The sequence below is a fragment of the Gossypium hirsutum genome, chromosome A10 (genome assembly GCF_007990345.1).
Source record: "Gossypium hirsutum isolate 1008001.06 chromosome A10, Gossypium_hirsutum_v2.1, whole genome shotgun sequence".
NCBI classification, from domain to species: Eukaryota; Viridiplantae; Streptophyta; class Magnoliopsida; order Malvales; family Malvaceae; genus Gossypium; species Gossypium hirsutum.
Window position 1 is genome coordinate 755,716 of NC_053433.1, and position 14,510 is coordinate 770,225.

General features: G+C 29.9%; 2 protein-coding genes across 4 annotated transcripts; both read left to right on the top strand.

Moving 5' to 3' along the window:
• Positions 1-1,008: 1,008 nt before the first annotated feature.
• LOC107924897 (phosphatidate cytidylyltransferase 1) lies at positions 1,009-6,841 on the top strand. Of its 3 annotated transcripts, none has more exons than XM_016855468.2 (12): positions 1,009-1,182; positions 2,693-2,889; positions 2,986-3,239; positions 3,319-3,470; positions 3,750-3,891; positions 4,044-4,200; positions 4,552-4,599; positions 4,693-4,779; positions 5,139-5,267; positions 5,369-5,425; positions 5,820-5,903; positions 6,536-6,841. In XM_016855468.2, exons 2-12 carry the CDS (start codon positions 2,815-2,817, stop codon positions 6,620-6,622), a joined length of 1,272 nt encoding a protein of 423 aa, XP_016710957.1. In that variant the 5' UTR covers positions 1,009-1,182; positions 2,693-2,814; the 3' UTR covers positions 6,623-6,841. The 3 variants fall into 3 exon arrangements, with proteins under 3 accessions (XP_016710957.1, XP_040935390.1, XP_040935389.1); XM_041079456.1 differs by having other exon boundaries at positions 2,704-2,889; XM_041079455.1 differs by lacking the exon at positions 1,009-1,182 and adding an exon at positions 2,340-2,419.
• A 2,925-nt stretch (positions 6,842-9,766) lies between these two features.
• On the top strand, positions 9,767-11,412 carry LOC107925107 (uncharacterized). The gene is made up of 2 exons (XM_016855676.2): positions 9,767-10,180; positions 10,781-11,412. Exons 1-2 carry the CDS (start codon positions 10,102-10,104, stop codon positions 11,221-11,223), a joined length of 522 nt encoding a protein of 173 aa, XP_016711165.1. The 5' UTR covers positions 9,767-10,101; the 3' UTR covers positions 11,224-11,412.
• The last annotated feature ends 3,098 nt before the right edge of the window (positions 11,413-14,510 follow it).

Here is a 14,510-nt window from a genome sequence, read left to right on the forward strand (position 1 = left end):
AAGGTTTTGAAGTTTGAAGATCAATTTAAACTTAAGTCATAATCGAGAAACTTTGGTGCAATTAATCCAAATTTTTATAACATATTTATAAACTTCAACTTTGTTTTTCAGGTTAAATTTTACTATTAGTCGATATATTCAGGATAAGTTGCAGAGTTAGTCCATATACTTTAATTTGATCAATTTTAGTCTTTTTACTTTTTTGAATTATTCAATTTTAGTTCATTTGGTTTCCAAAATTTGAATTTTCAAGTCCGACCCAGACAATAGTAGTTAAGTAATTTTAGTTAATTACGCCATTAGTCATGTATTTTGCCTAATATTGTTGATTTAATCATGTTCTCCAATTGAATCATTCTTAGCTCGAAATTTAAAATTTCTTTGAATAACATATAAAAATGATAAGTTGACATGTCATCACATATGTGATAATATTTTTGCTCTGTCAAATTTTTGAAATATCAATATTTGCCTTAATGGATTTAACTAGAATTTTGAAATTTTTAAAGGACAAAGACTAAAAAGGTTAAAATGTACTATAGGTACCTATATCTTCACACATTTGAAGTTTAGTCCTTTCACTTCTATTTTCAGGATTTTAACCTCTACTTTTTTAAATTTTAAAATTTAGGTCCAATTGTTAAAATTGTTATTTTTTTATTAAATTTGTTGGTGTAATATTTTGTAATAAAAAAAAACCTAACAATGTAACTAAAAAGAATGATGTTTACAATGAACTTAAATTTAACAAAATAATTTAAGAAGGTTAACGGTTGGACCTTCAATTTTGAAAATTAAATAGTAGAAAAACTAAATTTCTAAAAATAAAAGCGCAGGGGCTAAATTTTAAATTTACAAAGAATACAGAGATTTATGAGATATTTGAAGCAACTAAAAATAATCAAATTAAAATGTAAAAACTAAATACACAACTTACGCATAGTAGAAGGCCCAATAGCATAATTTAACGTTAAGTTTTCATATTCCAGAATATTAGTAACAAAACAAAGTGGTCTTTCCTTTGCTTTGGCTTTGCTTGGCCTGGCCTTCTTCTCCTTTTGCCTTTTCGTTATTCTTTATTTCCATGTTCCGCTTGCTCTCATGCGGTTTCCCTTTATTCACTGCAACTAAAAAGCTAACCCAGGGTTCTAACTATCCCTTTTGCCTTTTTCGTTTACACCTGTAAGTTCTTCTCTGCTCATCTCCTCGATAATTTTTGGGTTCAAAGGAAAAGCATATTTCTTTTCTGCTTCAGATTTCAATTTGACTGGTTATTTTCGTTATTTGCTATGTTATATTCTAAGTTCACTCAAGTTTCTTATCTGGGTTTGTGTTGCTTGATTCAGTTTTGTACTAAGTGGAGCTGTATTTTCTTTTAATAGCTCCTGCTGGAAAACTGGAATTTGAAAATTTGAATCTTGTTCATGGAAAGCTTGATAGGGGTTGCATATATATCCGTGTGTGCGTTCTATAACTTAGTCAGCTTTAGGTATCGTCTTCATGATTGAATCAAAGAAACTCTTGCTATGACCAAATCAGTACTTGTCCTTTAATATAAGATAGCCCACTCTTCGACAGATTAGTCTTCTCCGGTTCGAAATAAGGAATATTGCATTTTATCTCTCTCGGCAAATTAGACCCAAAACTTTAGATAAAAGAGTGAATTAGTCTTTTAAAACTTGGTGTGACTGATAGAAATACAAGACAGTGGCACAGGGTGTCTCATGTGTCACATCATGCTAAAAACCAATTTTTGACATAGAAATAGATGAAATTTTTAAGGGAAGTATCAATTTATTCTTTAATCTAACTTATAGGGACTAAGTAGAGGGAGTAAAATGCAATCTAAATCTTAATACAAGGACCTCCAGGGTTATTTCACCGGACAAAATGCGAATTATTGGAAGTAAAACAGTTTTTTGAACTTATATGAATTGTTTTTGTGTTGACCTAAATACATAATTCTAGAAACATAAATTCTGAAGTTTGTGAATTTTATGAATTATTTGTTTTACCCAAAAATTTTATACCAATAAACTAAGATAGTAGGAACATTAGTTTTACTGAATTGAGTCGCTTGTGTTTCCTATTTCGGAACATGCGTACTAATTCGAAAATTGCTAGGGAGGTTTGTGCCTAATTTTAATGTGGAGTAGTTCAGGTTAGAATTTCTTAGCTTCAAAAAGGAATAAACATGTGGTATCTTCCTGTTGGAATATCACTATTGGTCCCAAACTTTGAGTGGAGCATCTAATTCCAAAACCCATGGTTACCTTTCAATTTCCATTGAAAACATAGTTGCTCTTTTTCTATTGGTTCAAATCCATACCCGGTAATAAAAATGATTGAGATTTAGTTGAGTGAAACAATAAATATAGACATATGATATGCATGTTTAAGGTTTGCTTATTTTGAATCAGTAGGTGCTTTCTCTCTATCATATGTTTATTTGTTAGTTTTGTTGATTGGCAAAGGCTTTACATTTTTTCGTTAGGTGTGTTTAGTGTATGTTTAAGTATGTTTCGGAAAAAAAGAAAAAGGTCGAAATGTTTGCATATTTAAGATATTTTATGTGCCTAAGCTATTTTGCTGGATAGTATCCCTGTTATTGGCCTAGATTCCATCCTTCCATAACAGAGATTCATCTTCTATGTATAACTTGGCTCAATAGAATTGTTCATGTTTCTTTCAGTGAGTTCCCAGTCGTCATCTCTTTGAAGAGGGCGTTATTTGGCAGCTCAGGCAGCAATTGTTTTCTTGCACCACAAACATATGCGTGTTTTGTCTCCACGATTGACATTAAAGTAAAGAGCCATGCAAAGGGAGAATAATTCATCCCTCTCATCAGCAGCTAGTCCTCGGGTTCGGCACCGGAAACGATCTAATGAGGTTGGTTACTCAAAATATCATAACATTTCTAAACGGGATTTTCATTTGCAAGAAAGGTAAATTTTTATTTTTCTTAAAATTGAAATATGCTATCAGGCCATCCCTGAACCTAGCAAAGCAAATGGCGGAAAATTGCTTGTTGATGACCGTAACAAATACAAATCAATGTGGATCCGGACATACTCTACCGTTTGGATGATTGGGGGTTTTGCATTAATTGTCTACATGGGTCATCTTTATATTACAGCTATGGTGGTGGTTATCCAAATATTTATGGCAAAAGAGCTGTTCAATTTACTCCGTAAAGCACATGAAGATAGGCATCTTCCTGGATTTAGGCTGTTAAATTGGTTAGAATACTACCTTTCACTTTATCACTAGCATCCTTTTCCATATGATTAGAATGTATTTAGCTTTGCTTGGGCACAGGCACTTCTTCGTCACTGCAATGTTATTTGTTTATGGTCGCCTTCTCAGTCAACCACTCGTCAATACCATAACTTCGGATAAGTTTTTGTATCAGTTTGTCAGCAGCCTTATCAAGTACCATATGGCTATTTGTTACTTCTCATACATTGCAGGTTGGTTAAGCATGTTATTTTATTTTTCAACTGAAAGCATGGAGGACTAATTATGTCAAGCATTCATCAATCAATATCTTAAATTTCTCTTTTGACCAAAGTGGGACTAGATGTCCTTTCTGTGAATATCTTTATTGTTTTGTTACCTGCTAGATGGTTTTCTCAGTCATTATATTGTGATTGCACCCTTGAATTTCCCTAATTTTCTTTTTCTTTGTATAAAGTAATATATATGACCATTGATATTGTTATTTTTTGGTTTTCGGTTCTTGGGATCAGGTTTTATATGGTTTATTCTTACGTTGAAGAAGAAGATGTACAAGTATCAGTTTGGCCAGTATGCATGGACACATATGATTCTGATTGTGGTGTTCACTCAGTCATCCTTTACTGTAGCCAATATCTTTGAAGGAATTTTTTGGTAACTTTTCTTTCTCAATCACCCTTTCTAGTACACAGATGTGCAAATACATATGTAAGCATTCAAAATGAAACAAGTTGAAAAGGTCCATGTTTGTAATTTTTAAGAAATCCAATGTTGTCGGTACTTTTAACTTACTTCCTCTCTTCCAGGTTTCTTCTTCCAGCATCACTTATCATTATCAATGACATATTTGCTTATATCTTTGGTTTCTTCTTTGGGAGAACCCCCTTAATCAAATTATCTCCGAAGAAAACATGGGAAGGATTTATAGGAGCATCCGTTACAACTATCATCTCCGCATTTGTGGTGAGCTTACTTGTTTTTTTCTCTATAGTACGCCAACCCCATCTTGTTCGTAGTTAGGATCACTAGTAACACGTGTCAAATATTTGCAATAATTCAGGTGTATATATAAATATTCATTTCGAGTTGTCTTAGGCATAAAAATGTATGGAAATTCATCCTAATCCTATAATCCAAAGATATAATGCTAATACCTTGACTACTAGTGCTGAATAACAAGTAAATTTTAAGAACGTATTTCTTGTTTTCATTTTCTTTGCACATATTCGTCGCCCTCCTTAAACAGGAAAACTTTTTGTTATATTTTCATCCTAGTATCTCTTCATTAACATGGAGTGAGTTTTGTGTATGCAGCTTGCAAATATATTGGGTCGTTTTCAGTGGCTAACATGTCCGAGGAAGGTAATTATTGTATTCAACCTATCCCGTGACCCTTTAAGTAGCATTCCACTTTCTTTTTTCAGAAAATTTAGGGTGTGAAGGTAATGATTGCAGGATTTATCAACTGGTTGGCTTCAATGTGACCCAGGTCCATTGTTTAAGCCAGAGTATTATACTTTACCGGGATGGATTTCTCAATGGGTAAGCTTTCATTTAATTATATTTGAGTTCATTACACTTTACCTTTGACGTTAAAGTTTTGTCAGTATGAACTTCTTGATGGTTTAGAGCTCCGTGGCTAACGGGGGAAGACCTGAGGTTTGAATTCGAGCAGACAGTCATAGGAAAACTTGTTCAATTCGGTTGTATTTCTTACTACGAAACTAACTGTCCCAGTTTACGAGTGTCCCCTCAACTTGAAGTACTTTGGGTCTTTTTAAAGTCCTAAGGTCAAATTTGATGGCTGGGATATTGGTAGCGATAGGTTTAGAAGCTAGTTGTGTCATTACAAAGGTGTAAATGCTAATTTCCCAGTTACAATGCTCCATCACTTGTTGCAGTTTACTTGGAAAGAGATCTCTGTTTTGCCGGTTCAGTGGCATGCTTTATGCCTTGGCTTGTTTGCATCAATAATAGCACCATTTGGGGGCTTTTTTGCTAGTGGTTTCAAAAGAGCTTTCAAAATCAAGGTAGAACTTCTTTCCTATTCTTCATTCAGACTTCGGTATAGCTTTCTTTGAGATACCAACGCGGGTATTGTATGTCAACCCAACTTTGAATATTGTGGCAGGACTTTGGTGATAGTATTCCGGGGCACGGTGGAATTACAGATAGAATGGATTGCCAGGTGATAAAATCGACTCTTTTTATCCTAATTTATCATTTCAGTGTATAAGTTTTGAGGAATTGTCAAGTGGTGAAAGTCCGGAATAGATCAACATTGGGTTAATTGCAGCAGACATCCCTAAATTATGGTCCAAATTTTAAGTTAATTCCCAAACTTCAAAATGTTGTTATCGAGTATTTAAAATATCAGTGTCATATCAATCAAATTATTCCATTAAAGGATTTGATTGATACAATATTGATACTTTGAAAATTCGAGTAAAATGTCTTGAAGTTCGGACACCAATTAGAATTTTGATCGTAATTTGGAGACGTGTATTGCAATTAACTCGACTAACATTCAATGTGTGAATGCATTGCGGCTGACAAATTTTGTTATCCAACTTCTAATGTAGATGGTGATGGCAGTATTTGCATATATCTATCTCCAATCATTTGTTGCACGTGAAGACATCACAGTTGAAATGACCTTGGACCAGGTAATACATATATATATATTCACCCATTTTACTGTTTTCACTTGGCTCCATCCATACAATTTCTGCGACATTGCTAGCACCAGTATAAGCATAGATGGTTTTTTTATACAATTCCTAAACCATAAAGTGGAAGATATTACTAACGGTGTAAATGAGATACTCGTGCTCGCAAACTGTTCAAGTTCAACTTGAAAAAATTCAAACTCGATTTGGTATTTGTCGAGCTGAGCTGGAGCTATCCATCGAGCCAAATTCAAGCTTAGTAATACCTTACTCAAATGACTCACGAGGCTTATCGAGCTTTTCATATTTTTATATTATTAAATTATATTGTTTCCTTTAATATATGTTATTAACCCTAAGCTTAATTATAAGCCGAGCTTGAGTACAATATTTGGTAAACGAGCTTAATCAAGCTTGAGTTTAGAAACAAATGTTCTATCGAGCTCTATCCAAGTATCAAGCCCCGAATTTCAAGTCGAGCTTGGCAGTTTTGGGCTCGGTGTTACACCCCTAGATATTATGTGCTTAAGCATTTAAGATCGAATGTTACAACATCAATAATGTCAACTTAATCGGCAGTATAGATAGTTAATAACATCTGCAATTTGTTTCTATTTGTTTCAATGCAGATATTGACGAACTTTAGTTTTGAGGAACAACAAAGTCTTTTGATAAAACTGGGGCAGATCTTGCAGGATAGAGTTGCATATTCTTAAAGTTATTGTTTGCCTTTATAATTTTGTTCCTTTCTCCAACAAAAAAAATTTGCTTTTTGTATATGGTGTTGTGTAATTCATATTTTTAGGCAAGAGGTAATTTTTTTTTTGTGTGTGGATAGGCTTTGCCTATATAGTCAGTGTATCTTAATTTAATTATTAATCAGTTAACTATTGTACATGAAAGATGAAATTTTTATTAGTGCATATTTATAATCAGTTGAATGGTCGATATTTTAATTTTGGTTTTTTTATCGGTTCTAAATTATTAATTGATTCGATTCGATTATCAATTTTCGTTTCAATTTACAATTATTTATAGTCTCTCTTTATGTACTCAAACTCACGTCTTCCTACATTGACAACAATATTTATGCTAATCGAGTTAAGATTCAATCGGCAATATGTTATTAATTTTTGTACTTTTTATAGATATAGAATTTGATCTTCATATTTTTTTTATATTTAAGAATTTAGTTTATCTATTTTTTATATTTTAAATTTTAAATTTAATTATCAACATTATTAAAATTATTTTGGTAAGTTCAAGTTGATTAAAATGTTAATTTTGTGAGTTTTTATTATTATTTTAAGATATTACATTAATAAAATTAATAAAAAAATTAATAATGTTAACAATGAAACATAAATTTTGAAACTAAAAACAAAAAGAATAGAGAGTTGAACTTCTTAAAAACAAAAATATAAGGATTAAATTTTAAATTTGTAAATAATATAAAGACTTATGATATTTTTCAATTATAAGTCATTCCATTGGAATTTTTTTATATTAGTCTACTTAAATTCGTCTTGGTCCATTCAATTTATATTAAAAATGATAAGAAAAAGTTATTAACTATTATATATATGAATATCATATTATTATCATAAATAGTACAATAACTTTCCTTATATCGAATTATGTGTATTGACTTAATGATTAAGACATTTATTGTTTTAAGTGTAATTTAAATACGAGTTACACTAATTACGTTGATAGTAATTTACACACCTATTGTAACTAAAAAAAAGAAAGAAAAACTTTCCTTACATCACTAACAAAACAATCCATAAAATATTATTCCTTTAGGTAAGATTTTAGTAATAAGTAGCTTTAAAGTTCTTTTTATATTAAATAATAGTATTTTATTTATAACAAGTGTCAATAGACATCCGTTAATTAATGAAATTATATATTATGTGACTATTTTCCAAGTGTGAGCCGACAAGAAGAGTAACACTTGTGTGACACGTGGCACCAAAAACTAGTGCAATTTTTAACACGTGTAAACCATGTGGAAATTGCATGTATGCTTAACTCAAACACTCGGCTTCCCACAGACGCCGAGCGCAATCAACGAGTCAACAAATAAATCGGATAATTTAAATATTTTTTCTTTTTTTTACATTTCCTATATTATTTTTAAGGTAAAGTACATAGGTTATTAATTTATTTGTACGTTTTACGTTTTACTCACTCAATTTTAAAAAGTTAATAACAGTAAATTATTTGAAAATTTTTATTTAATCATTAAACTTTTAAATTTTATTTAAGTCACTGAACTGTTAAATTTTTTCTTTTTTTAAAAAAAATTGGCTAGCAGGCTCTAAACTACGATCAGTATGATAGACCGACAAATAGAATAACATGTTTTGTATTAAAATCAATCTAACGTCAGATTGTTCAGTTTTAGTTCTTAAATGTGTGTTGTTTAAAGTTGTTTTATTAAAAAAGTTTAATTGTACAATAAGAGGAGAATGTGAGCATTCGACTAATGTATATAATGTGAATAGAGAATGTCATATAATATCGATTTTAACAATCCATTAATTTATATTAAAAATTTTCAAACAATTCAATAATCATTTTATAATTTTTTAAAATTGAATGACCAAAATATAACGATACTAATAGTTTAGTTATCTTCAATGTACTTTACCCTTATCTTTTAATCCCATTAAATTCCAATTAATTATATATTTTCTAAAATTTACTCAATTTTATGATTTTAAAACATGTACAATAATATCATGCTGATTCAGCCAATACACATCTATATATATATTTCTATGTTGCTATTTTTATTTTTCTAAAAAGAGTAAGTTTTGTATTAAAAAGTAATTAAATAAATAATAATTAAACCATAAAAACTTAAGTAAAGCATGTGATTTACCGAATTTTTACACGGTACAATTAATTCGATTATTGAGATAAGCACAAAACCTACATGGCAAATGTTTCCATTTAAGGAAATATATTTTTGTCCAGAGTCATTAATTCAACATTACTTTTTTTTTGGTTGAAAATTCAATTATTCTTGGACGGCAAGGTTTTAATACCAAAATTGCATTTAGCCTAGCATAACAAGGTTAAAATTTGCTTGAAATTCTTGCATTTTTTATACGTTTAAAATTTAGTCCTTCTCAAAAAATTGACAAATTAATCGATAGGTATTAGATCAAAGAATAAATTAGTCTTTTTTTGTTAAAAATTCCATCCATTTGTATCGTTAAAAACTGGCATGGTTGATGAAATAATCAGGCAGTGACACGTGGCGTGCCATATGTATCTCGTGTTGATGTACAATGCCTTGTTTTTAACCGTACAAATAGATGAAAATTTTAACAAAGCTACTGCTTTGCTATTTAATCTAACGTATATGGATTAATTTGCTCATTTTTTTAGCAAAGGGAAGAAAATACGTTCTGAATTCTAATACACAGACCTCTATGATACTTTTATCTACCTTTATTATTTTCAATTTAAAAATACAAGTCTAATTGCTAAAACATGTAAAATTGTTCTGTTAAATCCAAATTCACTACATCTTTTTCATTGTATTTTAACAATATTTGCAATTGAAATTGAATTTTGAAATATAAAAAATAAAAGAATTAAATTTCTAAAAATAAAAATAGAGTAACTAAATTCTAAATTTACAAAGGAAACAAGGACTTATAACATATTTAAACCATTTAACAAGGATATTACCTTAATAATCTCACGTGATTTTCCTTTTCTTTTTCCCTCTTGCGGATATCCTAAATAAATTTATTAATGTTCTATTGGCTTTTCCCATGTCATTAGGATGATGACATTACATACACTGTATCTATATATATAAAGCAAAAATAAGGAATCATAGGATGTTCTTTTTTTTCTTTTTTCTTTTTTTATGATGTTGAATAAGATAGCTGTGGCTTTCAACGAAGCAGCTGCACGGCTCTGTGAGAGCAGTGGTAGCGAGCACTCTTCCAAGGACTCCATTGATCTCTCAGATCTCGTGAGTTCCTTTTTCGATTGCCAAGTCGAAACTGATGAATCACCGACGTTGTTTTCTCGAGATCGAGACAATTCCGACGGTTATTTATCGTAATCCGAGACGAAACGAACGTTGTTGAGTTTGCTCGGCGGTGACGATGTCCGAGACGAGGATGTGAAGCAAATAGTCCGGGAAGAGACACAACGTGCATGTGAGATGATGGTAGAGTTCGGTTTATCCGAAGACTTTAAGCGGCAGTTGATGTCTCATCTGCGCCACAAGGGCTTTGATGCTGGTTCGTTCTCTTTTTTTATTTTTTATTTGGCTTAATTTGCATTGATTTTAGTTCGTAATTAGCATTCATTGGAATCAAACAGTAATTATATATACACATACAATCATACATACAATGGTATGAATATTGTATCAAATTTAAAGGGATTAAACTACAAAGCTTTCATCTTTAAGGGGTTAAAATGTATTTTGTCATCAAACTAATTTATAATTTTAAAAATTTCAAGGGACTAAAATAATAATTTTTTATTTTGAGGGACCAGCCCTGCCTGCCTACTGGTCATTGGCGTCGTCTGCTATTGTAATGCATTTCTTAGGCGGTGGATTGGATGTTTACAAATTTGAGTCCAGGAGGCATTGCAGCTTATGCTATAAGAAGTTTTTCGATTTATATTTGGTTTTTTATTTGTATGTTTTCGATTTTTAAAAAAAATTATTAATATTTTATACTTGAAAAAAACATATAATTTGGGTAATAAATTACGGAAATAATTATTAAATGGTTTTTGTATAAAAAGGTCTTTAAAAATATATTTTGATTCATTTTTCACCAGTGTTTCTAAATTTCGAAATACTTATTAAATGGTTTTTGTATGAACAGGTCTTTGTAAATCTCGATGGGAGAAATTAGGAGGAAATCTACTCTCTGGAAACTACGAATACGTAGATGTGAATATCAACGGAACTCGCTACATCATTGAAGTAAACCTAGCGGAACAATTCGAAATAGCTCGACCAACAACTAGTTATACTTCATTACTAGAAGTTATCCCACCGATTTTCGTCGGTGAACCCAAAGTACTCAAGCGGATCGTGAAGTTATTGTGCAATGCAATGAAGAATTCCATGAAAATCGGGGGGATGCACTTGCCGCCGTGGCGGCGTAACGGATACATGCAATCAAAGTGGTTCGCTCGTTATAAGCGTACCGTGAATGAAATTCCCGTCCGCCCGACCATATCTTTCCGTTGCAAAGATAATTTTGGTAGCAATGATGGGTTCAAAGTTGGGTACTTAGCTGCTGCCTTGGACGGTACTAGCTAGGATTACATTTGTACATAAAACTGGTTCAATAAAGCTTTATTATCCTAAGATGCGGGAGAAGTTAGACATAGATTCTCTATCCTTCTTTAACTGAATTTGAGTTCGAGTTTAGTATTTTAAGGCTTGATTTGAATAGTAAATATTTTTTTTGTGAATAAAAAATATTATAATAAATTATTTAAAGCTACTTCAAATCTTCTTGAAGTCGTTCGGATAGCTGAAAGCCATCTTTATAACTAACAATCATTTAAATTATATTATCTATTATATTATCTGTCTCTTTATTATCTTTTCTAGATACATGATGAATTGACCAATGTATCATTTTAGTCGATAAAAGTTGGATTCTTCTAACCAAAGCAAAATTCAACATCTTTGTAGAATTTGCTAATATAGTTTATATTACCTCTAGACTATCTGATAAAATAATCAATCTAACAAATTCTCCATCAAGTGGAATCGTTAAACTACCTTAAATACATCATAATTTAGTATCTAAAATAGAACAAATTCTTAAAAATTAATCATAGCCAAGAATCCATTTCTCATTCCTTTCTCGTATGATACCTCCAATCGTGACTAATTTAGAATCATCTTTTATTTCACCATTAGTATTTAAATGAATAGTGTTTTATTTATAAATATATTTATAAATATATTTATTGTTAAATCATACTTTTTAATATTCTTAGTTTTAAAGATAACTTTGGTAGCAAAGACGGGTTCAAAGTTGGGTACGTAGCTGCTGCCTTGGACGGTCCTAGCTAGGATTACATTTGTACATAAAGAGAATAAACTGGTTGAAGAAAGCTTTACATCCTAAGACGTGGGAGAAGTTAGATTTAGATTCTATCATTCTTTAATTGAATTTTAGTTCAAGTTTAGTATTTTAAGGTTCGATTTGAATAGTAAGTAATTTTTTTGGTGAATTAAAAAAATTACGAGGAACTACTTAGAGTTATGCCCAAGCTTCTTTGGAGGCGTTTCGAATAGTTGAAGGCCACCTTAATAACTAACTGTCATTGTAGCTAGACTATCAACCTTTTTGTTGTCTTCTCTAGATACATAATGAATCGACCAATGCACCACTTCAGCCAATAAAAATTGGATTTTTCTAACCAAAATGAAATTCAACACCTTCGTAAAATTGTCATGTATAGCTTGTATCGCCTCTAGACTGTTTGATAAAATAAACAATTTGACAAATCCTCTATCAAATACAATCGTCAAACCATCCAGAATATCTCATAATCCAGCATCTAAAATAAAACAGATTCCCCAAAATCAATTATAGCCAAGAATTTATCTCCTATTCTTATCTAATTTGACATCCCCAATCGTAACAAATCCGAAATCCTCTTTTACTGCACTATCAGTGTTCAAATAAATAGTAAGTGTTTTATTTATATATATTTATAAATATTTTAATACTAAACCATTGTTTCTTTTAATATATATAATGAATTTAATTTTAAATTAATCGAATTTAGTTTAAATAGTTAACTTTATTTCGAGTTTAAACTTAGATAAATAGTATTCAAAATAATGAATTTCAAATTTGGACTTTCTACGATTGAAAGTTGACTTGACTGGATTACAGCCATAATTGTAATGAAATATAAGTCTATTCTCTTCTTACCTAGAAGAAGCAAGTAGGCCAGACTCGACTAAAAAGATCATTTCAACATTCTCTGCCATAATAAGACCAGAATGTCGTCATCTCATGCCATTTTTTCATATGACCAACTCTTATAATTATAAGAATTAGATCAATTTAATTTTTCTATTATTAAAAAAAGTTTATATATTATTATTAAAAAATTAAATAAGATAAATTAATAAAATTAACATTTATCAATTAAAAATATAAAATTATACTTTATTTTGAAATAATTTTGTAAATGAAGCCTCGCTTGATAAAATATTAAAAAATTCAATCAATTAATATTACTATTAAATAAAATTTTTGTAAAAAATACTAAGTAAATAAAAACCTACTTATTACTTAAAAAATGAAATTAATAATATTTATTTTATTTTATTTCAATTAAAATTATATTATCTTTTATTAAATAATTTAATTATATACACTATTTAATTTCAAATAAAATAACAAACATTTTTTTAATTTAAATTCAACAGTTAATTTTACATGACCAAAATATTTTGTTTCATAATTTTTTTAAACAATAAATATTACTTTTGCTTCAGCTTAACCTTGTTTAATTATTTTTATAATATAAACATTAAAATTATTTATTAATACTAAAAGGGTTAATTCCTATGTAGATTCACGCAATGCTTTTTGGTGGCTCCATGATTAACCAAGATTTGGCAGAGTTGGTGAGGCTAAAAATGTGTCTCGATTTGAATTTTATCCCGCATAAATTGGTTTTTTTCAAAATTCAAATAAAATTTAATTTAAAATAAATTATTACCAAAAATTTGCTTTATAATGTAATTCTACATTTTAATAAAAAATAAAAAATAATTATCTTAGCTATGTATAAATGCAAGTGTATCCACCAAGGCCAAATTTGAATCAAATTTGAATAAAATTTAACATTTTAACATTTTAAGTTAAACTTAAATTTTAACATTTTTATCTGAATCAAATTTGAATAAAATTTTAAATTTATTATCTAAGTCAAAATCTATTATACAAGACTAAAATTTTGTCAAAATTCGACTATAAACTGATATACATAATATTTACATAATATCGATAACTAATTAAATTGATGTATCATTTAAACTTGGTACCACTCGGCGAAATAATGCCTATATAAGATACTTAAATCCACTCGCTATTGTTTAATTTATGTAGACTTTGATTAAACGGTTTAGATTGATTTTTTGAGTTAGATGATTTTCAAACAATTTTGCTTTTGAAATTTAAAGGCTTTGATTCAAGTGAATCTAAACTTTCAAGCCATTTTGAATTAAGATTCGAAATTTTCGAATCAAATTATAACGATTTAATTTATTTTTGAATTCAAATGAAATTAAAAAAGCCCAATTAAACGAACAAATAGCTGGGACTGGAAATGGATTGAAGACTTGCAAATACTAAAATCGAAAGTAAAACACAAATTTTTGTTCTTAGAAATGGAATGAATGTAGGCACCGATAGACGCAAACTGCAGGGAAGCAAAGCAGAAAGCCTGGAAGGTGACCTAATTTTTAGTGTTAGAGAAGGGTCTCTTGAAATAGCTAAATCCTATGCTATTCCCTTCTTCTCCCCCCTTCTCAAAATTTAACAAAAAAAAAACCAATAACATGAAATG

Coding starts and splice junctions, on each gene's coding strand:
- LOC107924897 (XM_016855468.2), top strand. CDS start 2,815: ATGCAAAGGGAGAATAATTCATCCCTCTCATCAGCAGCTAGTCCTCGG. Junction 5,268..5,368: donor AAAGAGCTTTCAAAATCAAG/GTAGAACTTCTT, acceptor ATATTGTGGCAG/GACTTTGGTGATAGTATTCC. Junction 5,426..5,819: donor CAGATAGAATGGATTGCCAG/GTGATAAAATCG, acceptor CTTCTAATGTAG/ATGGTGATGGCAGTATTTGC.
- LOC107925107 (XM_016855676.2), top strand. CDS start 10,102: ATGATGGTAGAGTTCGGTTTATCCGAAGACTTTAAGCGGCAGTTGATG. Junction 10,181..10,780: donor CCACAAGGGCTTTGATGCTG/GTTCGTTCTCTT, acceptor TTGTATGAACAG/GTCTTTGTAAATCTCGATGG.